This window comes from Lepidochelys kempii, chromosome 7, assembly GCF_965140265.1.
Source record: "Lepidochelys kempii isolate rLepKem1 chromosome 7, rLepKem1.hap2, whole genome shotgun sequence".
NCBI lineage: Eukaryota > Metazoa > Chordata > Testudines > Cheloniidae > Lepidochelys > Lepidochelys kempii.
The window spans coordinates 19,858,410-19,882,462 of NC_133262.1; the positions used below are offsets into that span (position 1 = coordinate 19,858,410).

Below are 24,053 nucleotides of genomic sequence, written 5' to 3' on the forward strand. Positions count from 1 at the left end.
TTCTCCCAAAATGTCTGCTTAATTTCTCTGTTCACATTTTAAATGGTGGTGAAGGGAGGAGATGGGGTGAGCATGAGCTGAGGGTGCATCATGTGTCCAGCCCCTGCCCTAAAATCAGAAAAGAATACACATAGGAAAATAAGGAAGGCAGAAACCAACCAAATCTTCTTTAAGCTCTAGCTGGGCTCCCTATTTCCTTATGTAACTTTAGCAAGTCACTTGGCTCCCTTGTGCTTCAGCCTGACCAGCTGGAAAACCTGAGACCACCCTGGAAACCAGCTGCTCTATCAGAGCTGACTCTTCCTGGGGAAGTGACTCATCCAAAAACAAATCCCAAGCTCTATTTCTCTCTCTTTGCTGGAAGGTTAGCCCTGGGCTCCTGAGTGTGTAGCAGGCCCAGCTCTTTGTGCTGGGACTTCTCCGTATGTAGCTCTGATATTACCCCTCTCATTTGCCATTCCTGCCCTCTTTGCTCTCACCAGAGTTGTGAACCATAGCAATAAAAAAGGCAGGTGGTTTCCTTTAAGATCAGAGCTTCTGCTCTTCCATTATCTGCCCAGTCCAGGCTCGGGCAGTTTGCACCTTCAGTGACAGAGATCATGTTCCAGCCATACTCGATCTCCACTAGTCCAGGGAATAGAAGCCCCAAGTGACGCTCCAGCTCCGTTCCCCTGTGTAGTGATAGGAGTAGTATTTATTTGTATTGCTCTAGCACCTAGGACCCCAGTCATGGACCCAGGACCACACTGTGCTAGGTGCTGTATGACTACAGAACAAATAGCCTAAAGAGCTACCAATCTAAGTATGAGGCGGGAAACGGCAGCATGTTGCACAGCTGCACCCTTCTTTGTTGAGTCAGGACTGATCCCTCGAGTCACCTGTGGCTGATGGGACTTTCTCCTTCTGCTAATCACATACAAGCCGCCTTCACATGCTAGACTATTGCATTACCTGCTTAGTCCTTCCTCTAATTTACTGAGGAGCCTACCCTGACTTGACCCTCTGTGGTCAGCAATACATTACCAACTAGTGATCATTTCTGTTGGGCCAAATCCTGCCCCTCCTCCATAGTCCCAGAGAGCCCTTGCTCAGGGAAACTGTTGCAGAAAGCTGGCGACAGGAGCCAGGCTGGCCTTGGGTAGTCCACACCCTTTGTGCACCACAGAGCACTGTTCCCTGGAGAATTCTTGCACTGCACCGCACCGGGGTGCAGTGGGGGTAAGGGTGACTGGTCCCAGTGCACAGCTATATAGATCCACTAGCTAGTCTCCCCTTGGTGAGGGATCATCTGGCAGTAGTGGTGGCTGGACATCAATGGTGCTGTCATAGAGGGGAAAGGCTTTTTTCCCTTCCACCCCCATGAAACAGCCCAGACACGAGGCTTGGTGCTGGGATCCAGGATTTTGACCTTAAAATTAATTTGTGCACTACATCCAAGACAATAGCAGTATCTGGCAAAAGCATACCTAAGAGGAGGCACGGTGGTCTAGTAGATAGGTTATGTTCCCTTGTTCTATGGCTCAGGGCTTCATTCTCCAGGGCTACCAATCCTGCACCTGTCACCAGCACTAATTCCATTTTAAAATACAGAGGCTGGGGTTCAAGTCCCAGCTGGGCCATGGACTGGCTGTATGTGGCCTTGGGCAGATCACTGCTCCTCTCTTTCTCCTCCTGTCCCCTGTCTATCTTGTCTGTTTATGCTGTCAATTCTTTAGGGCAGCGACTCTATGTTTGCACCTTGTAATAAGAAAAGAAAGACCGTATGGATATGGGATATTCATGCACAGGGCAACCGTTAGGAGAACCCAAGATATGCTCACTTAATGCTAACAGATAGCCTCCGCTCCTGTAACTGAACCATGGGTGAAAAATCCCCCCTAAACCTATTTGATTAACATCTTTACCCTGTATGCGCAAGGAAGGATCCGCATGATTAATCTTTTAAAACAACAAATCTGTGGTTGCAAGCCATTCCATTTTCCCCATGATACAATCTCAGTTATTAACAATTGCCTCTGTAGTAGAGACCTTTTGCCTTCCTCTCCACATTCACCTTTAATAACAACTTGCTTAGAACCATCGCCTCTGAAGTTAGTGACCTCTAGGGCTACATAGTGCAGCCAGATGGAATATCTGCTGCTTTGCAGTGTGTAACCACTCTGCTTCCCCACCCAATAGTTTAGGCCAGCTTTTACAAACCCATCCACCTGCTACTACAAATCCAATCAGTTAAAACAAATGCAGCAGAGGAGGAGGTGGCCCAAGCATAAGCGGGTTGGCCAGAAAGCCCAGGAGTGGACTGGAGGGAAGTTCTATCTTCTTAAAATGTTATTGAAAGACAAAAATGTTTAAAGACTAAAACGCAGTTATATTTTTAAAGCAAAAATGTGCTTTTGTCTATAATCAGAAGAGAGCGCCTCTTTCTGAAGAAACACGGAGAGATTCTGATCTCTGTGATGCTGATGTAAACTCCACTGAAATCAATGTTGTCTGAGTGGATTTATACTAAGATCAGAATTTTTCCCCATAGTATTTAAATAGGAGGGATCTTTAACCTACAAATCATAAAGAGGAGCTTTCCAACATTTCCAAACTACACTCCATGGAAACCTTTTCCAGTTCTGTTATATTCTTTTGGAAGAAGTTCAGCTGAACTGTGTCTGTTCACAAAAGCAGTAAAACAGACCTCACGCCTGTAAACAGCTCTTGTCCCTTTTTCTAGGGAAGAAAGCTGTTTATGGGCCACTGTTGGAGCTACATTTACTTGCCCAACAGCCTGAATGTACAAGCAGTAGGCTGCCAAATAGACAACATTTCAGATGCCAGTAATGAGGAAAGAGCATGCATACTATAGATGTGGTGCATGTATCCAAAAGCTTTAGACTGTCATGCTTGGGGATTAAATCTGTGTTAAGGGGTTTTGATCTATCTTAAAAGTTAAATGAATTTGTTTCAAATGTGTTGCTAATGAAAAAAGAAAGAGAAGAAAGTGACAAAATTACAGCTGTAAATCTGCTTTATTAGATTAATTAAAAAAAAAAATCCAGTGACCCTGCGTCTAGCTCCACTTTACTTGCTTTACGCAAGTGGCCTACTCTTTGCTGGATTTCAACAGCCCTATAGTAACAAACCAAAGCTCGGTGCTGCATATTCAAAGGGGCATGTGTACTGGTATACACTGAAGGTTTCCTCTTGCGGGACCCTCCTGCTCTGATCACCAGGCAAAATTCTCATCCGTACTTGGATTTTACTGACGCTCCAGTTAGGCAATGTACTTGTCTAACTTTTAGTATATGACTAGTCCAAGTTGACAGTTCACTCCACATCAGCCCCTCTTATTCTCTTCTGCCCTCCTCCCCTCCCCTCCTTTCCCTTCCCTTCCCTTTTAGCTGAAATCTTCATAAGTAACCCATCCAAACCCACAACCCTGTGGAGTTAACATGACATTTGCTGCTACCACATTGTTCACTGTGCTTGTGAGTTCTACCTTTCCCCCCAGCCTGTGTCTGTCTTGTCTATTTATGTTATAAGCTCTTTGGGGGCAGGGACTGTCGACTATGGTTGTACATAACACAAGAACTAGGGGGCATCAAATGAAACTAATAGACTGCAGATTTCAAACAAACAAAAGGAAGTATTTTTTCCACACAACACACAGTCAACCTTGCCAAAGGATGTTATGAAGGCCAAGACTATAACAGGATTAAAAAAAGAACTAGAGAAATTCATGGAGGATAGGTCCATCAATGGCCATTAGCCAGGATGGACAGGGATGGTATCCCTAGCCTCTGTTTGCCAGAAGCTGGGAATGGGCGACAGGGGGTGGATCACTTGGTGATTACCTGTTCTGTTCATTCCCTCTGGGACTCCTGGTATTGATCACTGTCGGCAGACAGAATACTGGGCTAGATGGACCTTTGGTCTAACCCAGTATGGCCATTCATATGTTCTTATGTACAGTGCCTTGCTCAATGGAGCCTCATTTTTGGCTGGCCCTGAGGCACTGCCATAATAAATGTGATTAATGATAATTGCAGAGAGTAGAGCTGAATTGGAGGCCTGGCTATATATCAGATAAAGAGCTGATAGTAAAAGTGTGAATAAAAGCATTGAGATGCCCATTCCAGTTACTTTCATGGCTGCCTCCCAGAGTCCGCCACATCTATCCCTCATCTCTCTAGTTGCAGGCATGGCACATTTTTGGCCTGGCAGCCTCAACAGTGTCCCTTTGAAACGTTTTCTAAAAACATTCTGTTTACAAGCTAGCTGGTGTGTTACCTACATTAACATATGGTGCACCTCTCTGCTATATCAACAATAGTGATTCACTGGATTTATTATTAGGCAAATGATCTATAAAATTCCAGTATGTTTCTTGCTCCACTTGAATACACAAACACTGATCATCCTTTCCTTGGTTTGGCTGTTTCAAAATGTAGATCGCTCACACTGGAACATCCATGGCATGTATTATCTCTCTACCTGCACTTTAGCCTTAGCATACTGCACTTGGACATCGTACTCAGTCTCCGAAGTGAGAGTGATTTTTATCTTATATAACATATGTGCTGGCAATTTCAAGGAACAACACAGAGAGCTGAGGATACAGCTTCCCGATTACTGGTCAGAACTAGGTTTTGAATGCTGAATGCTTGGGTGAAATTCACCACTGTGGCTTTGATTAATCTCCCCTATTTTAAATGCATTTTAAGGTACACAGGCTGTTAACCAGGCCCTCTTCAATGGAGTGAATTTCACCTTCTAAGTATATTTTTGTGTGACTTTTCTTTAAGCCTTTTTAGTGTTCCTTTCAAAAGGGAAAGGGGAAAAAGGTGATAGGATGGTTTGGGGCCTCACCAATGAGATCTGGAGTCTATCACCCCTAGCTCGTGGGTTTGAATCTTCCCCCAGACAGCAGTGACTAACCATTTGTTTGTACCATTTGATAGCTCTTTGGTGACCTATGTGAAATGGAGATGATGGTTTCAGTCCACTTCCTAGCGGCAAGTGTCTGTACCACAAAGCCACCATCACTAGTGGCACTAGTTGGTTAGACCCTCTGTTGGTAGATTCATCATGAAGACAGAGGAATAAACATATTCTGGAGATTAAAGTACTCTCTCACCCCATTGTTGATCCCTATTCCTATCCTCGTGGAGTGGGGCATATGTGCCTTTCCACTGCCCATTGTGTCCTATGTCTCTTGCTAGAGGACTTAACTCTGCAGGGCTATCAGTCCTGTACCTGTCACCGCCACTAAATCCACTTTATAATTTAAAAAAAAAAAAAGCGTGTGTGTGTCGGGGGAATCTCCCATGGAAGTGAACAAGTGTTGAGGAAATTAAAAACGACATGTTCTTTTTAGCTGTTAAAACCAATTGTTCCAATGTAACTTAGATCTGGGTTTTTTTAATGTAATTTAAGTGCTGGGTAGACCTTAACAGCACTATCTAGCGTGGAACTCTGGAATCTGGCACTTTATACATTTTAGATTTTTGGATCTACTTGAGCTGACAGAGCCCTTGTATCTGTACTTATTGTGGCACAAATACAGCATGTATGTGCAGTCAGTATTTGTGGGGAAAATCCATGTGAAATTTCTTTCCCAGGCGGTGACTGCACATGGGTTGTGGGTGCTTGGCAACGTTAAATATCGTATCCAGTTTAAATGTTTCAGATTTTAGCTCAGCCATGTTGCTCGCTGATCACTGAGCGAATGCCCAGTCTGGATCAGGCAAATCAAAGGCCAAATCCCACTTGCCTTATTCATGTAAACCATCCTGTGGCCCCATCTTTCTCCTAAAGATCTGTAGATAGATTTGCTCCCAGGCTCAAACTCTGTGGGCTCCCGACACCATGTATGTGAGAGGGATGCATATGTTCACTGAGAGAAGAATAGGAACAGGAAGACTTGTGGCACCTTAGAGACTAACAAAGTTATTTGAGCAGAAGCTTTCGTGAGCTACAGCTCACGTGCCACTAGCTGAGCAAATGGATGCCCAGATTGTCCACTTCCATAAAGACATCTGTGGAAAGGAAACCTGGACTTTATTCCAAACTGTCCCATCAGAGGATTGGTGCTTGACCTTCTAAACCCTCATATATTGTGAGACCTACTGGGAAATGCCATGGGCCTTGGACCATCTGCACAGAGGCACAGGGTCTCCACATCACTCCTCGGACCACTTAGCACCACAACATCAGGACTCCCATCCCATATAGTCCCTGCTGCTGGCTACCCTGAGTCCTCTGACTATGGCTCACTGTGTGCAGAATGGATCACCATTGTGGATGGGAACCCTGTGGACTTTTGGGTGGACAATGCCCAGGAGGGACAGGAGTGTCTTCCCAGCTCATCCCCTCCCAGGAAGTCTGAACTCCCAGGTGAGAGCACACTGTGTGGGGCTGCTGCTATCTTCCTTTTGCTTCCCTCTAACTTTTTGAGCAGAGAAACAGAAAGGACTATTTGGGCCTAGCAAATTTCTTGGAGCCAAATGATAAACCAAGGTAACAGGAAGGTTATGATAGAAATGCAGTTCTGGCAGATGCTTAACTGCATCATTTTCCTGCCATCACTCTAAAAACTGTGGAAAAGGCGCCCTTCTATTTCTCCTGAAGTTTTGTGACCAGAGACAGCCTATGAAACAAGTGTTTGCTGCGCCTGTTTCCCTTCCCCAAAATAACAGCTTCTTTTTGACCATTATCACGCCACATGGTGTAGGCGGACTAAGGGTTCTGGGGAGGGCAAATGAAATGGTTCTTTGGGATACACCCCAAATGTAATTAATTCGTTTTCCTTAACAGGCCCTATCTTCCGCTAGTTGTAAATAGGCATAGCTCTATTAGCATCAGTGATCTAGCCCAAAATGTGTGTGTAGGTGGCAAGGGGATGCTTAGGCCAGAGCAGCTTCCTACTGCAGATGTGGAGCCCAGCTGTTTGTTCCTTTCAATGCTAGCAGTCGTTTTACATCCATTTACATTTTCAGGGCCATCTCTGCAAAAGAAAAGGGATAGACTCTTCCTTTCTAAACAATTAAGTGAAAGCTGAAATTTACATTTCTTGGCTGCCCAAATCAGGAAGGGTTCATGGTTAAGGAGTTTTGAGGGGCCTAAAGACTGGTTCCACATACGGCTAACTCTTTTCCCCACAGCGCAGCCTGCTAATGACCATCTTTATTGTTGCATTTCTGAATCGGATTTTAATTATGCATACCACATAGCTAAATTTGGGGGATCTACAGTAACTGCCCATCAGGGGACAATATTGCAAACACTAGCCTAGCAATGGTAATTGTAAGATAAGATGTATTTCTAGCAGACTTGCATTATTGAGCTCTTTCTAGAAATTTGATTGCATTTAATTAAAAATTATTGGTTTAAATCTACTCCATATGGCTTTTCTTTTACGTATGAAAATTAAAAAGTGAATCTTCTCATCTGTCAGTTTCAATGCCCCCCACCCAATCACAAGCATTCAGAACGTGGTGGTTTCTGGATCATTATAATTCTATATCCTTTTCAAATTCTGTTCATTGAAACTTTAATGAAGATTTGCACTGGTTCATTCATCAACTATGTAGCCTTTCACCAATATACAGACAGATGCTAGCTACCAACACTAGGTGAATATAGTGAGGTGCCATATGTGTTACATATGTGCTGTTTCAAAGCAGTCAGGGTCTCAGATGAGTAAAAAAAGCATCATAATAAAAGTAGGCCAGGAATTTTAAGTTAATATCATCATGAGGCTTTCTGTGGCAGGGTTACTTCTCCTATGATTCCATACTCTAAAGTTAGGGCCCTTGAAGTCCGTTTTAAGAAGCACCATTTTAACAATAAATATACTAACTATATATATGTGTGTGTGTGTGTGTGTATATGTATATATATATATATATATATAGTTAGTACACACACACACACACACTATGTACAATTACCCTATTTTGAGATTAGACTATTCAGTTACATAATGCGCTGGATTAGAACAGAACTATATTGTTTATCCATTTTGATAATCCATTTTGTGCATGGTCTTTTTCTGTTTTGTACAGCATTGAATACATGAATGAAGCTCAATAAAAACTTGTTAGTAACATGCACATCTCTGCTCCCCAAACAGCCTTCTGCCAAGAAAGGGGTTATTTAGGAATGCCCAATTTTCATTTTTCCCTTAGCAGCAGAAACAGCATACACAACAAACAACCTGAAATACCATGTTCAAACCTTGACCTCGAGACTTCCTTGAACCAGTTCTGATTGGCTTTTCCCCATATGTCTAAGTCATAACAATTTACATAGTTCAATATTTTTACCTTAAAGAACAACCCAAAATGGGTGGTATGTCTCTGATACAAACAAATGGCCCAGTTTCAAAGCAAATGTGAGTTTTCTCAATGGAAACAGAGCTGCTGAAAGGAAAATGACAGTGGACCATTAGTGAGATCTGACTAATGTGAGCTTCCCCAAGCAATTAATATTTTGATTTCCTGCCCTATGCAAAATGCATAGGAGGAGGATATTTGAAAACACACATTTCATGAAAAAGTGAAACATGAGTGTGAAACAGCTCAGGTGGGAAAGAACAAAAGATGCATTTAAAATGTGGCTGGAAGACTTTAATTCATGTAACTTACCCCAGATTTTTCATTCAGGTGCCTTTCCTTTGTTTCCCTGTTACCTGTTCTAACTGGAAGCAGTGGGCTAAATTCCCTTCTCCTTTACACTAATCTCACCCCATTGGCTTCAAGCTATGATATGATTATAAAATGAAATAGGGAGGTTATAGTGGCATATCAAGGAGAAGACAAACGGTCCCAAATAGAGTTGCACCAGAACAAATAGTTAAAGCGAAGCTGAAAAATCACAAAATGCAACACATGCAGTTTCAGAAAAAACATTTATGTAATTCATTCAGAAGTCAGAAGCTGCCAAAACTCCATAATGAAAGATTTTTAAGCAATTTAATAAATTAATAGACTGTTCAGATTAGGTCCTGGTTTGCTTGGCATTTTTGGGTCCATATTTAATTGCTGTACTTTGAAGGATAAATTAAGTACACAATGTTGCATATGGAAATTGGCAAGAATGATGAAATGAAAGCCGAGATTCCAGGACCCAGTAAGATAGTTTGTATCTGTAATAAATTCCATTCAAACAAGAATTCAGAAATATTGCTCATAAAAAAAATAGGTCCACCAGAGTAAAATGATTATTTTTAAATGCACTTTGTTTGACTTATGTCCTCTACCCAGATATGATCATCCAATTCCACTGGGTTTGTTAGTATGTGTTTACAAAAAGAGTTTCAATACATCTTAATTTAGTCTCTTTTCACTGATAATGGTTTATCTTGTATTCTTCCAAACTCTTTCTTGAAAGCATTGCCTGAACAAGGAGAATAAGCCAAGCAAAACGGAGGATCTGCCTATGACACCTAACAGAGGAAGTCTTGATTGGTCAAGGCTAGCAGGTCTTACATAATAATTTACTACAGTACCTTTCTGTTTCCTGGTCTGTGGTTTGCTGCTTGTTCTCAAAGGTTGTGAAGCTGCTCATATCCACATAGCCGTCATTCTCATTAGCAGCAGACAATGCCCTACTGGGATCTTCAAAAAATTCTGTAAAAGTTCCTGCTCTAGTTGGTCTTCGAGGCGGAATTTGTATATTTTCATAATCAGAGCTCACAGCTGGAATGTTCTCATAGTCAGAAGTATCAGCATTAGGGAACGAAATAGACCTAGGTTTAGTTAAGGGAAGTGGCATGAAAGGAGGTCTGGATCGATCCTCAAAGGACTCCACTCTTGACACACTCCTGCTAAAGGTTTTGGGTGTCCCTTTTCTTTTACCATCCTTGTAGAAAAGAACAGTAGAGGGAGACTCAGAAGCTCGCAGCTTCCCAGGATGGGACTTTAGCTGAGGTGAACTACTCAAGCTCCTTCTGTCCAGTTCCATAATCCTAGAAGGCCCGTGATAGCTAGACTCTGAAGAGGACCTTGAAGAGGAAACATTAACATCCACATGGACCTTATTTTCTGTCTTCTTCTTGAATTTTAGGGTGAGGAACCTCTTAAAAGATGATTTCTTTTTCTTAGTGTACTTATCAGGAGATTCATTCTCTATTAAAAGTGAGGGGGAACTTTTAGTGATTGGCTTTTTGGTGATACAGGCTAGTTCAAAAGGAGGTGGTATATCAACAACTGAGGATGGGGTGGACACACCACTTGATGAAAGGTGATTCCTCTGCGAAAAGCTACCTGAAGAACCAATTACACAGGGCAAAGAGAGGTTGTCTTCTGTCCTCTTTATTCTATTGTCATCCAATGTAGAGCCATCGGTTTCTCTGTAAACAGAGACTGGCATATCTCTCCCTTCTACCGAGTAAGACCGTGGGTATAAAATAAAGCGTCTTGATGTGGCTGGTAAGGCCCTATTGATTTCCATTGGTTTTCCTTCCAATGGCACTAAGTTATTGGTTAAATATTCAGTCATAGAATCATCATTTGAGGACTGTACATCCGTTTCTGGTCCAGTTTCTTCTGGAACAGTTTCTGGCACATAGCCAGGCACTTTCCCAGAGAGTGACCTTGTTCTAGTGACCATACTTTTTCGATCAATGGATAGCAGGTTGTTTTCAGTGTCTACAATTAGTTCTTCTCTTATGCTGTAATCACATGGAATATCTTCTAATTCAGTCTGCACCACTTCTCTAACATGAGGGATTGCATTCTCTGAGGGCATCACATAAGGATCATCTAGAGAATCACTGGTTGTTTCTCCTTCCTCATGTACAACAACTGCTTCAGGGACTTCTAAATACTCACTAGACTCATGTTCACTAGCACAGTCTGCTTTAAATTTACTGTGATCACATCTAGCTAATTCTTCCGCTGTATGGTATTTATCCTCAATTGATGCTTGTTCGGATGGATTTGGGGAGCTTTCTTCAAAGCTACTATGACGGACCTTGTTGCCTTCAAACACTTGTTCATCTGATTCAGATTCTCCCAAGACACATTCATTGTCACCACAATCTTCAACAAACACATTTGGTTTAGATTCCACTTCCAGCTCTGGCTCACTAACAGTTTGAGGGCTAGAGAGCTGGCTATCATTACTCAAAGTCCTTTCCAGTTGCAAATTCTCATCTAAGTTTTCTTGGGGTGAGTCAATGACCTCTTCATTGCATTCACTCTCAAAAGGAACAATTTGACAACTATCATCTATATTTTCTGCCTTCACCACTTCTTCCTCTTTTTCAGAGTCTTCTCTAGGCTCACATGTTGTCTCTGATGTTTCCTCCTCACTCTTCATCTCAATGGTTTGGTACCCATCATCTATATAGTCTTCCCTTTCCACATTTGTTTCTTTGTCGCTATCTGGACCTACTTCCTCTTCTTCAGCTGCAGCTTCATTGATGGAACCTCCCAAATCCTCTTCTGCATCAGGTTCATTTTCTTTCAGTCCTAACCCAATGTCTGTTTCTTCTTCATCAACATCATCGGCATTTGCACAATCATAATTTACTAATTCCGTTTCTGTACTCAATACAAACTCTGCATTATCATCCAGGTCACCATTATTTGCTGGACTCACTTCCGTGTCATCATTTGATAGCTCATCTTCTAAAGTTTGGGGCAGTTCATCATTCTCTTCTGGTGTTGGCTCATCATCTACAGGTAAATGTGTTAGAATAATGTCTTCACAGATATTGCCCGTCAAGTCCTCATCTCCATTCAAAATCTTACAGTTTTCCAGGTTATACTCATTATTGTCCTTTACCAGATCGAGGTTATTAAACGTTTCCTCAGCCTCACCTTTGAAATAGTTTTTCGGATCATCTACACAGTCCATTTCTTCATCCATATTCTTAGAAGCAACATCTTCTACTTCAGGGGCTCCTGAAGACACTTGACTAAGTGCTTCAGACCTGTCACAGTCTCTCATTTCTGTTGATCCATCTGACTCCAGTTCCACATGTTCCACAGCATCTGAACAGTCATTGTCCTTGGCTTCAGTTATTTCTGGATTACAGATCTCCTCTTCATCAGCTATGCTGTGATCCTCTACCTCCCCTGCTGCTTCTGGAGTTTCTAAGACCTCATTCTCTGGTGATGACTCTAAACACTGGTCATGTGCATGTTCAAAGTCATCACAGTCTTTATCAGTCAGCTGAGCTTCAGGAACTACGATGTATTCATCACCAGCCTCAGATTCTAAGCACTCAATGTTGCATTGATTTACTTCATACAGCTCTCCATCAGGACATATCAGTTTTCCATTTGTGAATTTATTTAAGTTATTGTTGGTATAAACACTGGATCTGCCCTCGGTGTCAGCTGAGAGTTTTGGCTTGGGAGCAATGGGTGGTTTTGGACCCCTAGACATAGAGTTTGGATTATGAAGAATATCAGGCCTTGACAATGAAGAAGGAAATTTGGAGACAGCCACGGAAGAAAGATGACTGATAATCTTTGGTTTTGGTGCTAGTGGTGGTTTTGTGAAGTCTGGAAAAGAAACAACAAAAAAGCCATATTAGCAGTTTGCCATCCTGGTTTCAACAAATATCTATTCACTGGTTTAATAGAAATATAGTGGCAGTGAAGCCACCAGAGAATCCACTGCAATTTGTTTATAGTAATTTTGACTAGAATTGTAGTGCAGCTGGGCCATAGAGGAGAATGGTGGCAGGAAGCACTGAACTACAACTCCCATGAAGCACTGTGGCCACTTAGGCGGACACAGCTTAATATCAGACTGAGCCAAACAGAAACCTATCAATACAGGAATGTCAAAATTTTTCATTTCAATCAGAAATGTTGAAACAATGTTTCAATATTCCCAAAATGAAATTTTGGGGTTTTGACCAAATGTTTTCAGTTTTTTATGTTCAGATTTTCAATTAAAAATCAAAAGTTTCAGTGGAAAGAAGACACTTAGAAATCTTTATTGGAACACCCAGTTCCATCATAAAACAGTCTTTCAACAGAAAAATTTTGACCAGTTCTAGTTTTAATCCATAAAAATGCAGTGCAAGCAATTTGTAGCAATGTTTTAATCTGTATTGTAGACTGCAAAACAAATCCAACACTCAGTTTGTTCTGCCAGCAATTTAAATGGTTAATTCAGACTTGTAAAACTGACATGAATGTTTACCAGCCCAAAGCACAAAATCTATTCTCCCACTTTTACTATGGTGACTGATAATGAAAAACTCAATGATATGTTACTTGCTGGTCAACTAATTTATTCACCCAGGGCGAAAAGAATTTCTGAAGGCTTGGTTAAGTCTTTACATTAATTATGTAGCTGAGCTACAACACACTGAATGAAATCCTTGTACCCTAAAATGAGGAGAGGTAATTGGTGTCAACTTAAGTTCAGTTTTCAAAATGTATAACTTCTTCAGTTGCTTCACTGTTCAGAAGACACAACAACAACGTAAACGACAATCCCACTTGGCAAGCAATTCTCTTTTATTTAGAGTACATTTTGGTACTCCTAAAAGTTGAACATGGATGGCCCTGGAAACTGAAAGCCATGTTTTAGCTGAAGAAGAGCATAGGAGACTGCAAGCTTTTTCCACACCACCAACATTGACTCCATTATGTCAACCTGGGCTTTCCTGGCCACCCACCTATAGGGTGAGGTGGTATTTAATTATCCCTGTACATTCAGCCCTCAGGTGGTACACTGCCAACAAGAGAGCCATTTAATGCCAATTTGTGGTGAGTTTTGTGATGTAGAGACTCATCCACTACAAACTAGACAGACCCTCAGTTCAGGTCATGCAGGCCACAGAATAGCCATCAGATGACCTGGGCAAGGCATGAAGCAGTGAGGTTGAGATGAAAGGCTCAATATCTCATCACCATTCATATGAGCTGTCCAATCACCTTTCTCAAACAATTTAATTTACTAGTTCCTTATCTGGAGGGAAAATTTGTCCAGTACTAAGGTCCTATTGGTACTTTAAAAGCCCATTGTTAGGCTGTATTCATCCCAGCATATACACATGTATCCCTGGTGACAGAAAGTTGGTTAGTCTCTAAGGTGCCACAAGTAATCCTTTTCTTTATTCAGAGAGGGGTTGGAGCAGTTCAGGGTGTCTGCAACCTCCAGTCTCTTTTTGGGTGGGGCCTGAATTTGTGTATCAGAGCCCCCAGATGGGTGCCATTGACCATGCCAGGGTTCATGGCCAGTGTAACTAGCAGCTGCACTGATTCCTTTTCCTAGCACCAGAGCTTAAAGCTGCCGTCCCTTGTGGAACTGCCCAGCAAGTTAGCAATGTACTGCAGTTTCGTAACACCCTGCACCTCAAGCATTTCATGGACACTTGCAACATTTTGTGACAAAAGAAGTTTTACCAAATGCAATCTTTTGGTGATGATTTTTAGAATGTTAAAAGCATTATTTTGAAACACCTTAATCAGAGCCAAGAAAACCATCCTGATTAAAATTATCTTTCTATTGGGATTCCCACCAAACCCAAAGATATTCAGAAGCAAAACTGCAGGGCTGCAATATTAAAATTGTCAAATATTATCCTGCAATATTTTGGATTCACCAAGACTTTTTCTATATTAGTGTTAATGGCCTATGTAGGCTACAAAGCATTAGGTCTCTTTGATACAATTTGTGGCAAGCTATGTGATTTTTCTGGAAGTTTTCTACAGTATCACTCATACTGCAGTCTTCTGAGGTGAAATTTCAGTTTCTTGCACTCTCTAGGTCTGCATTTAACTATGCTGGTCATCTAGATAAGCACCAGAATAAAGTGACTCAAGGATGGTGGTTCAAGTCTGTTAATGAACAGCAGATATATCATTAATGCCAGTATGTGGACATGTCAGGAACACAAGCCAGAGACTTACAGATGGAGTGAGCTGTAGCTCACGAAAGCTTATGCTCTAATTAATTTGTTAGTCTCTAAGGTGCCACAAGTACTCTTTTTCTTTTTACAGATGCCCTGTTCATCCCTGGAACAGGTTTAGCATGGAGAGCATTAGTGAAAGTTGCTATATAGTCCTGGCAAGATGCCTCATTTCTGTAATGGAGGAGCCACCTCAGTGAGGGAGAGGGTAGGAGAGCATCTGTTCCCATTCACACTGCTCCCCTGTGACAGCAAATAAGGTGGTCAATATGTGCCAGGTGTGGTGACGGTCATCATCCCCGTGATGTAGACATACCTGCCCTCTGCTACTGGACTTGAGACCCCAACCTGGGCCACTGAATAGCCAACAGATGGTGACAACTTTATCTCACAACCATCCTGGCCTGGATTTGACCCAACAGCCTGGAACGGAAAGGCTCCTTATACCATAGCCTCCCTGGTACCTCATTTTCAATCAAAAGTTGTATGATTTACTAACTCAGAATACACTGATAACTCCATTCAACAAAATAATGTTTTGCTCACAAGTAAGATTTTATATGGCACTGCTCCCCAATGTCTGCAACCAAGTTTCTGTTTTTTAAAATAAATAAATGAAAATGCTGAGACACATGCATAAGTAAATATTGTTATTGGCTAAAAGGTATATTTGGCTTATTGGATTTTCAGAGACATGACTGGAGGGTTTTTCTGAAATTCCTACCCTTGATGCAATTGCTTCTAATATGCGGGTTGATGCTGTAGATTTGCATTCTTTGTTTTACTCAGAAAACAATCTTCACAGAATCATAAAGCCACATCTTGAAGCCAGTGGGATTTAAGAACTGAGTTAAAACTGAGCAAAGGATTTCAGAATATGCCTCATAGAAATTAAAATTAGAATAAATTTGTTCATTAGGTCATCCATCCCAATCTCACAGAAGCCAATGAAAAATTATTACAGTACATTATCTAATGATGTGTCCTATCTAGTTTCCTATTTCCCAAGGAGGAAACCCTGTTCAAACAAAACTGCTGCTGCTGAAGGTCATCAGACACACATCTCCTGATCAGGAAGATAGAGGAGAAATCCTATCTAGAAGTCATGTGTACAGCAGCAGGGTCTAGACTGCCAATAGTTCTGGCTACTTTAAGATGAACTGGGTGGATGTTACAGGAGTGCTCTATAACTGTATATAGGTAAATAGTTAATAGATAAGGTGCCACTAGATGGCACTCAGGAATATGTAGCATAGATCCTGAATCTTGTAGGACTAATCAAACTTGTACAATGCAAATAGCTTCTTCTGGCAGCTCTTTACATTGGCTTTTAATTGGGGAAAATGCAAATGTAAGGGGCAAGGTCTCTGATGGTTGAGTAAAAGGAAGATGAGGAACCCCTGCATTCTGCATGGGCAACTACTGGAGGTCATTCAACACATTCAACTTGCTTCAGTTGAGCAAGTTGCAAAGGCACTCACCACTAAAACCACGCACGATAAGGGAGGAAGAGTACAGTTACTGGATGCTAAGAAGGAAAGAAAGAAAGTCTAATCTCACTTAACTATCAACGTTGGGCATTTCATGTACTTTTAACATGCCACAAAGTGCAGCTAAATGTATAACAATGCTCTGATAATATATATGTTAGCTCTAGAAATATCACATGTAGCAAAGGTAAAATGACAATATGAGCACATCCTTATCAGATAATTTACTGTAGTATTTGTAGCTTCCAGTGTCCAATCTCTATGAAGATTCCTTAAGACCAAATCAGACAGTTCTGAGGACAAAGGGAGCTGGGCTTCTGTTATTTCCATCTTTGTCTTCAGTATCTGCATCAGAGATGCTCCTCTGCTTAGTAGTCAGAGTATAGCATCCTGCTGGTGCTTACCTCTTCAAGCTCCAGAAATGAATTAAATCAACATGTTCTGCAACTGGCAAGTGGTATCTTTAAATGAGTCTGTAAAAATAAATATCCACTGACTGGATTATTTCAGCTAAATGGTGATCACTTTGTTCACTTTAGGAATCTGCGACATGAGTGATTCCATTAATACTTCCAGAGAACTTTTTCTTTCCACAAATCAAATGGTCTCTGGAAAATACCAGCATGTTGAAGGTCCATCAGCAGACAGAGGAAATCACTGTTCATCTTGATTGCTCCTCCATCATTAGCTGGGCTGGGGACTTGGGTGCAGAGTGAGAGATGACAGCTCAAAAAACAAGAGAGAGACAACTTCTCTGCCTCTCAACTGTTCCTGAGACCTTTCTTCTGGTCCTCTACCTCCTTAGTTTTCATTTGAGATGTCTGCAGCTCAAAAGGTAGCAGTCAACTGTGTGCCCAGTTGTTCTGAAGGAGCTAGACATTCCAGGCCAAGTACAAAGCACACACATTGAAGGAGATATCTTTCCTCAGTGGATTTGAAGAGAAATACCAATGTATGGGGGAATGGAGGGAAATAAGAGAGGCTTAAAGCAGGTGTGCAGTAAGAAGAGAAAGCTATATAATCTCACAGTTTCCAATACAGTTGTTTTCTTCCTCTCCACACCATCTTCTGCTGCTACTAATCAGGTTGTAGGGCTAATAATGTCTTAAATTTTATATACAGCTGTTCATTCCAAAGCACTTTACAAATTTTTTGGAATGAAATAACAAAGCAACCATTCCATGCATCGTTTCTGCACAGGAAGTAACGAATACTGTATCCAGCTGAAAATGAAGTGGGACAGAATGTATTTGAATCTGGCCAGGGAACCAGGATTTTTCTATCTATCCATCTCCTGCATTTTTAAAAAATGCATTTCTAGAAGTACATACATAGGTCCCAAATTTTCTCCAACTCTATGTGCATCATTTTATGTAAAGTATTTAAGGAGTATTTAGTTATTCTCAAATAATTTTCATATACACAAACTTCAATTGTTTAAAAAATTGTGTGGATTTAGTGATTACCAGAACAGCCCTTCAGTGGTATGACTGGTACAGTCTGTATGTAGCCTTGTTCACAGTAGCTTGCTGGTATGAATTAGCGATCAGTGGCCTAATTTTCCCACTGTGCCAGCCTTTGTTCACTTCAGGATGCTTCCTCTTTCTGTTATAACTGCTCACCATGTTGCTCTTGCCCTTCACAGAGCTTGTGAAATTGTTTGTTTACTTCTTTTTTATATACAAATGTTTATTTTTCTTTTCTTTTCTTTTTTAAATCATGAAATAAAAGCAAATCTGTCCCAGCACAATGGATCCCTATGAGCCTTTGATGATCAGGGCAATTTCACTTTGGGTATGTTTGCTTCTGCTTCCGTTGGACTTAAGAAGATTCTAACATAACTTATTAAAGGGCAAAAATAACACCACCCCATAAGAAATGTGCTTGTTTATAAATAATAAATATGGCATGTTTATTTCAAGTTGTGAATCTTTGTGTTCAGGAGAGAGAAACACCCTGTGCCTAAGGGAAGCTGTTTGGGACCAGATGCTCTTTTAGTCTTCTCCTCCCCTTATTGTTTGAAGCTTCCTAGTTAGCCACTGCTTCCTCCTCTCCTTGACTACCTTCCTCTTGGTGAGCATGAATTCCAGCAGGGCTGCATCCCTTTCACAATGCACATTAAATGGCAATCCCTGACCACCAGCTGAGTCATCAGGGAGTGAACGGCAGCTCATTACCCGTCCTGTAATGGCATCCAAACCACACTGCCATCATCCTAAAGGTCCTTTTAATGATACATAGATTTGCTCATGAGCCCCTTTAGATATCTTTTGTGCTGGAGCTTGAAGGCAAGAAAAGAGAGGGAAAGTGCTCTTCAATATGCAGCTGTTATCACCTGAAACATTGCAAAATGTCCGTTTACTAATATTCTCCAAACCTGGTCATTCGTCAAAATTAATATGGTTTCGTATTTATTGAAGGTTTAAGTAAAGCCATCAGGGACTTGGTGGACTTGGTTTGAACATCTAGTTGAATGCTGATATTTCAAGCAAAGCAGGCATGTTTGTAAATATGTTCTAGCCAATGTTCTGAGCTGTGGTCTGTAGTGCTGCTTTGGCTACAAGGGTGAAGCATCCATGAGGCCGGTCCTGGGGCCGGTTTTGTTCAATATCTTCATAAACGATCTGGAGGATGGTGTGGATTGCACTCTCAGCAAATTTGCGGATGATACTAAACTGGGAGGAGTGGTAGATATGCTGGAGGGGAGGGATAGGATACAGAAGGACCTAGACAAATTGGAGGATTGGGCCAAAAGAAATCTGATGAGGTTCAATAAGGATAAGTGCAGGGTCCTGCACTTAGGATGGAAGAATCCAATGCACCGCTACAGACTAGGGACCGAATGGCTAGGCAGCAGTTCTGCGGAAAAGGACCTAAGGGTGACAGTGGACGAGAAGCTGGATATGAGTCAACAGTGTGCCCTTGTTGCCAAGAAGGCCAATGGCATTTTGGGATGTATAAGTAGGGGCATAGTGAGCAGATCGAGGGACGTGATCGTTCCCCTCTATTCGACATTGGTGAGGCCTCATCTGGAGTACTGTGTCCAGTTTTGGGCCCCACACTACAAGAAGGATGTGGATAAATTGGAGAGAGTCCAGCGAAGGGCAACAAAAATGATTAGGGGTCTAGAACACATGACTTATGAGGAGAGGCTGAGGGAGCTGGGATTGTTTAGCCTGTGGAAGAGAAGAATGAGGGGGGATTTGATAGCTGCTTTCAACTACCTGAAAGGGGGTTCCAAAGAGGATGGCTCTAGACTGTTCTCAGTGGTAGCAGATGACAGAACGAGGAGTAATGGTCTCAAGTTGCAGTGGGGGAGGTTTAGGTTGGATATTAGGAAAAACTTTTTCACTAGGAGGGTGGTGAAACACTGGAATGCGTTACCTAGGGAGGTGGTAGAATCTCCTTCCTTAGAGGTTTTTAAGGTCAGGCTTGATAAAGCCCTGGCTGGGATGATTTAACTGGGAATTGGTCCTGCTTCGAGCAGGGGGTTGGACTAGATGACCTTCTGGAGTCCCTTCCAACCCTGATATTCTATGATTCTATGAGTCTTCAAGATGTTGTTAGCAACAGTCCAGGTTGTTGGTAGCTAGGATTCCGTTCAGGAGTCGTTTAGAGTTCCAAAAGGCTTTTTGTGTACCACAGAAATTCCAGCACCTCTCTGTAGCCTGTTTAGTGGCATAAACTCAACCGTGAGCAAATATTCAGACCACCCACAACTGGAGAGATAGTTAGCACAGAGGAAGACAGTCCAAACTGCATAGTTCATTGATTCACAAAGTTTAAGGCCAGAAGGGAGCATTGGAACATCTAGTCTGACCTCCTGTTTATCACAGGCCACGAAATTTTATCCACTTATTCCTCTATTGAGCCCAATAACGTGTGTTTGACGAAAGCATACTTTCCAGAGAGGCATCCAGTCTAGATCTGAACATCTCAAGAGATGGAGAATCCACCATGTCCCTTTGTGTTCTGTTCCAGTGGTTAATCACTCTCACTATTAAAAATGGGTGCCCGATGTCCAACTTTAATTTGTCTGGCTTCAGCTTCCAGCTATTGGTTCTTGTTACGCCTTTTCCCACTAGATTAAATAGCTCTTTAGTACCAGGTAGTTTCTCCCCAGGAAGATGCTTATACACTGTAATCAGGTAGCTGTCAATTATAAGGCATTTTCTCCAGTTCTTGAATCATTTTTGTGGATCTTTTCTGCACTCTCTAATTTTTCAACAGCTTTTTAAAAATGAGGACACCAGAACTGTATTCCAGGATCAGTCTCACCAATGCCATATACCGGGGTAGGCAACCTATGGCACGCGTGCCAAAGACGGCATGCAAGCGGATTTTCAGTGGTACTCACACTGCCCAGGTCCTGGCCACCGGTCCAGGGGGCTCTGCATTTTAATTTAATTTTAAATGAAGCTTTAAAAACCTTATTTACTTTACATACAACAATTGTTTAGTTATATATATATATATATAGAAAGAGACCTTCTAAAAACGTTAACATGTATTACTGGCCCGCGAAACCTTAAATTAGAGTGAATAAATGAAGACTCGGCACACCACTTCTGAAAGGTTGCCAATCCCTGCCATATACAGAGGCAAAATCACCCCCATGCTCCTATTCATTACTCCCCTGTTTATACAACCAAGGATTTCATTAGCCCTCTTCCCCACAGCAGTGAACTTGGGAGCTCATGTTGAGCTGCTTGTCCACTATTAAACTTAAATCCTTTTCAGAGTCATTGCTTTCCAAGACACAGTCCCCAATTATGTCGGTACAGCAAGCATTCATCGCTACTAGATGTATAGCTTTGCACTTGGCTGTATTAAAACTCATTTTGTTTGAATGGGCCTGGCTTACCAAGTGGTTCAGAGCTCTCTGTATGACTGCCCTGATCGCATCATTATTTACCACTCCGCCAATCTTTGTGTCATCCATAAATTTGACCAGCAATGATTTTATATTTTCTGCCGGATGAAAATGTCAAATAGCGTCAGGCACAATACTGATCCTCGCAGAACCCTACTAGACGCATCCCCATTCAGTGATGATTTCCCATGGACGACTACTTTGAGATCCATCAGTGAGCCAGTTCCTAATCCATTCAATGCGTGCTTTAGCGATATTGTAGAGTGCTAATTTTTAAATCAGAATGTCAGGTGGTACTGAGTCAAATGCCTTACAGAAGTCTAAGTATGTTATATCTACTCAGTTACCTTTACAAACCAAACCTGTAATCTTTTCAAAGAATTAAATCAGTCTTGTGACCTGGGCAGCTTCCACATGAACAAATCCCTTCCCAGAGGGACAGGGAATAAGTAGCACAAATATAAACTGAATGGAGGGGCCAGAATCATCGAAAGCAAACTCATTTTCATCTCTTGTAGCCAAACACTGTAACTGCTGTAAGGAATACAGAGGATTCAGGGAAGGAAATGAAGAAACAGTGTGAGGACCAGCCTTCTAGGCAATTCAGACTCTCTGCATGTTCATGTTGCTGAAATATTCTCTTATCTTTCAGCACTATTATTATTTATTTATTTGTATGACCATAGTACGTAGGACGCCCCAAGCATGGACCAGGATCCCCATTTGTCCTAGGTGCGTACAAACACAGAACAAAAAGGCAGTCTGTGCCCCAGAGAGCTTACAATCTAAATCTAAGACAAGAGACTCAGACAGATGGGGGAGTACAAGGAAACAATGATACAATATTCAGTTTGATAGGCGATGGTATGAGTTCACTAGTGGTCTAACTGTTGTCACGGTTTGTGTAGGCATCGTGGAAGAGGAGAGTCTGAAGCAGGGATTTGAAGGATAGTGAGGTAGCTTTGAGGATGTTTGCAGGGCCCAAGTGTGAGGGCCAAGCATGGGAAAAAGCACAAAGGTGTTTGTTTGAAAATTTAACAAGTGGGCAACGGAGCCTGATACCAGCGGCCTAACAGAGGAGGGACCTAACATCTTAATAGTGAATGAGAGATGATGGGTAGGGTGGGATAGGCAATGGAGGGCCTTGAAAATGAAAACAAATAACTTCTGTTTGATGTGTTGGAGAAGGCGGAGCCAGTAGAAGGATGCAAGAGAAGGCTGACATAGTCAAAGCATTCTTTGCTAGCTTCACACAGTGGAAATCTGAGCATAGTCAATCACTCCCCAAATGCAGGGTGAAAGAAGTAATGACATGGACTCATTCCTTTATTTTCTCTACGCTATGGTGGAGCAATGAAAACTGGGCCATGCTTTGAATCTGTCACATCATAACATTCTGGACCTGAATAAAACGTCGGACTACAGATAGGTCCCAAAGCCTAGCTTGGAAACCTCACAGTACTAACCATTAGCATGAAAGGCAGAATGGATGTGTCTTTTCCTACTCTCCAGCTGGCCATAGAACTAATAGGGGTGTCCTAATCACTGTGCACGTTCTTTCTCTGGTCTGCTCCTTCCCTCTGGAGTTACCAAAACCAGCCAAAATGCTCAACTGCACAGCTGTAATTTGCTCCTCATACCTGTGTTTACTGGTGGATTGATCAAGCTCCTCAGTTATACAGCTGTGATCACAACTGAAGAAAAGGTTTCTACCAATAATGGATTGTATTAAGGGGCTAACAACATCCCTGGCTTACCTCCATTTGCTTTTAATGGAGCAAAACCAGGAATGAATTTGGCCCCATGTGCGTATGGTAAAGTGATGCTCTCACTCAGAATAATGCTTCCATAGAAATGTTCTGTTCCTGTATCTCTGTTCGGTTAGCTAACTGGCGGGTATCTGAATTATGAGCATGGCATGCACACAGCTTAAGAAGACTTTGTTTGGAGGTGAGAATGGTGGAGCCCAGACTGAACCTGCTATTGAAATAACACACACAAAGGTCATCCTGAATATGCAGGGGGTGGGGGGGACAGCAAACTATTAACGTTCTAAAATCAGAGTTAGCTTCTCAGCTGGTCAGTCTATTGTCAACCCCCCAGTAATGCTGTGTGCTATGTGGTGTATAAAGTAATCGGAGAGCAGAGTCCTAAACCTCATTTATTTCATCTCCACTCTGAAGCGCTAGGTCCAAAATGGCAATTATCCTTCTGCAGGCTACCCTAACCAGCCAATAAACCAGTGTTTAATAGTCCTTCGTAGATAAGCCATTTTACCATCATTCAGACTTTAGATAAATACGTAGCATATGCTATGGAACCTGCTCTGATATGTTACCGAGATGAAATTAGATGAGCTAGAGTGATTTACAAGGAAAGTGTAATTCCATTGAGGGGACTCCACTTGTGTTATAAACCACTGGAGTTGTCATCACCAGGACTCCAGGATGTACAGTAAATAACTCCAAGATGTCATTAATTTCACACCGCTGACTGCAGATCTTTTGTTGTTTTATATTTATGATATATGGTTCCCGCACTGTGTGGTTCAAACCATTTGAAATAAGTGAAAGTGACATAGGATGGGGTTTTCAAAAGAACCTAAATGATTTAGGAGCCTAGAGGTAAAATTTTCAGTGGGACTGAGAATCCTAAGTCATTCAGAATTTTTACTCACACTTATTGGCGTCTGTGCTTTAAGGGTCTGTTGGAATTCAGCAGACTTCCATGGGCTTAGATCAGGCCCTACCTGACTGGTTTTGAAATAAGGTCTCCTGAATACCCATTTAAGTGGCAGATCTGAATTTTCAAAAAAAGG

The 24,053-nt window shown here is 41.8% G+C and overlaps 1 protein-coding gene across 5 annotated transcripts in view; it reads right to left on the reverse strand.

The window, feature by feature from the left end:
* Positions 1–24,053, reverse strand: part of FGD5 (FYVE, RhoGEF and PH domain containing 5) — a 153,764-nt gene that overhangs the window by 126,095 nt on the left and 3,616 nt on the right. For all 5 annotated transcript variants that reach the window (XM_073351272.1, XM_073351271.1, XM_073351274.1 and 2 more), the window contains exon 2: positions 9,500–12,506. In XM_073351272.1, the coding sequence (XP_073207373.1) occupies positions 9,500–12,506 (3,007 nt within the window). The remainder of the gene's footprint in view (positions 1–9,499; positions 12,507–24,053) is intronic.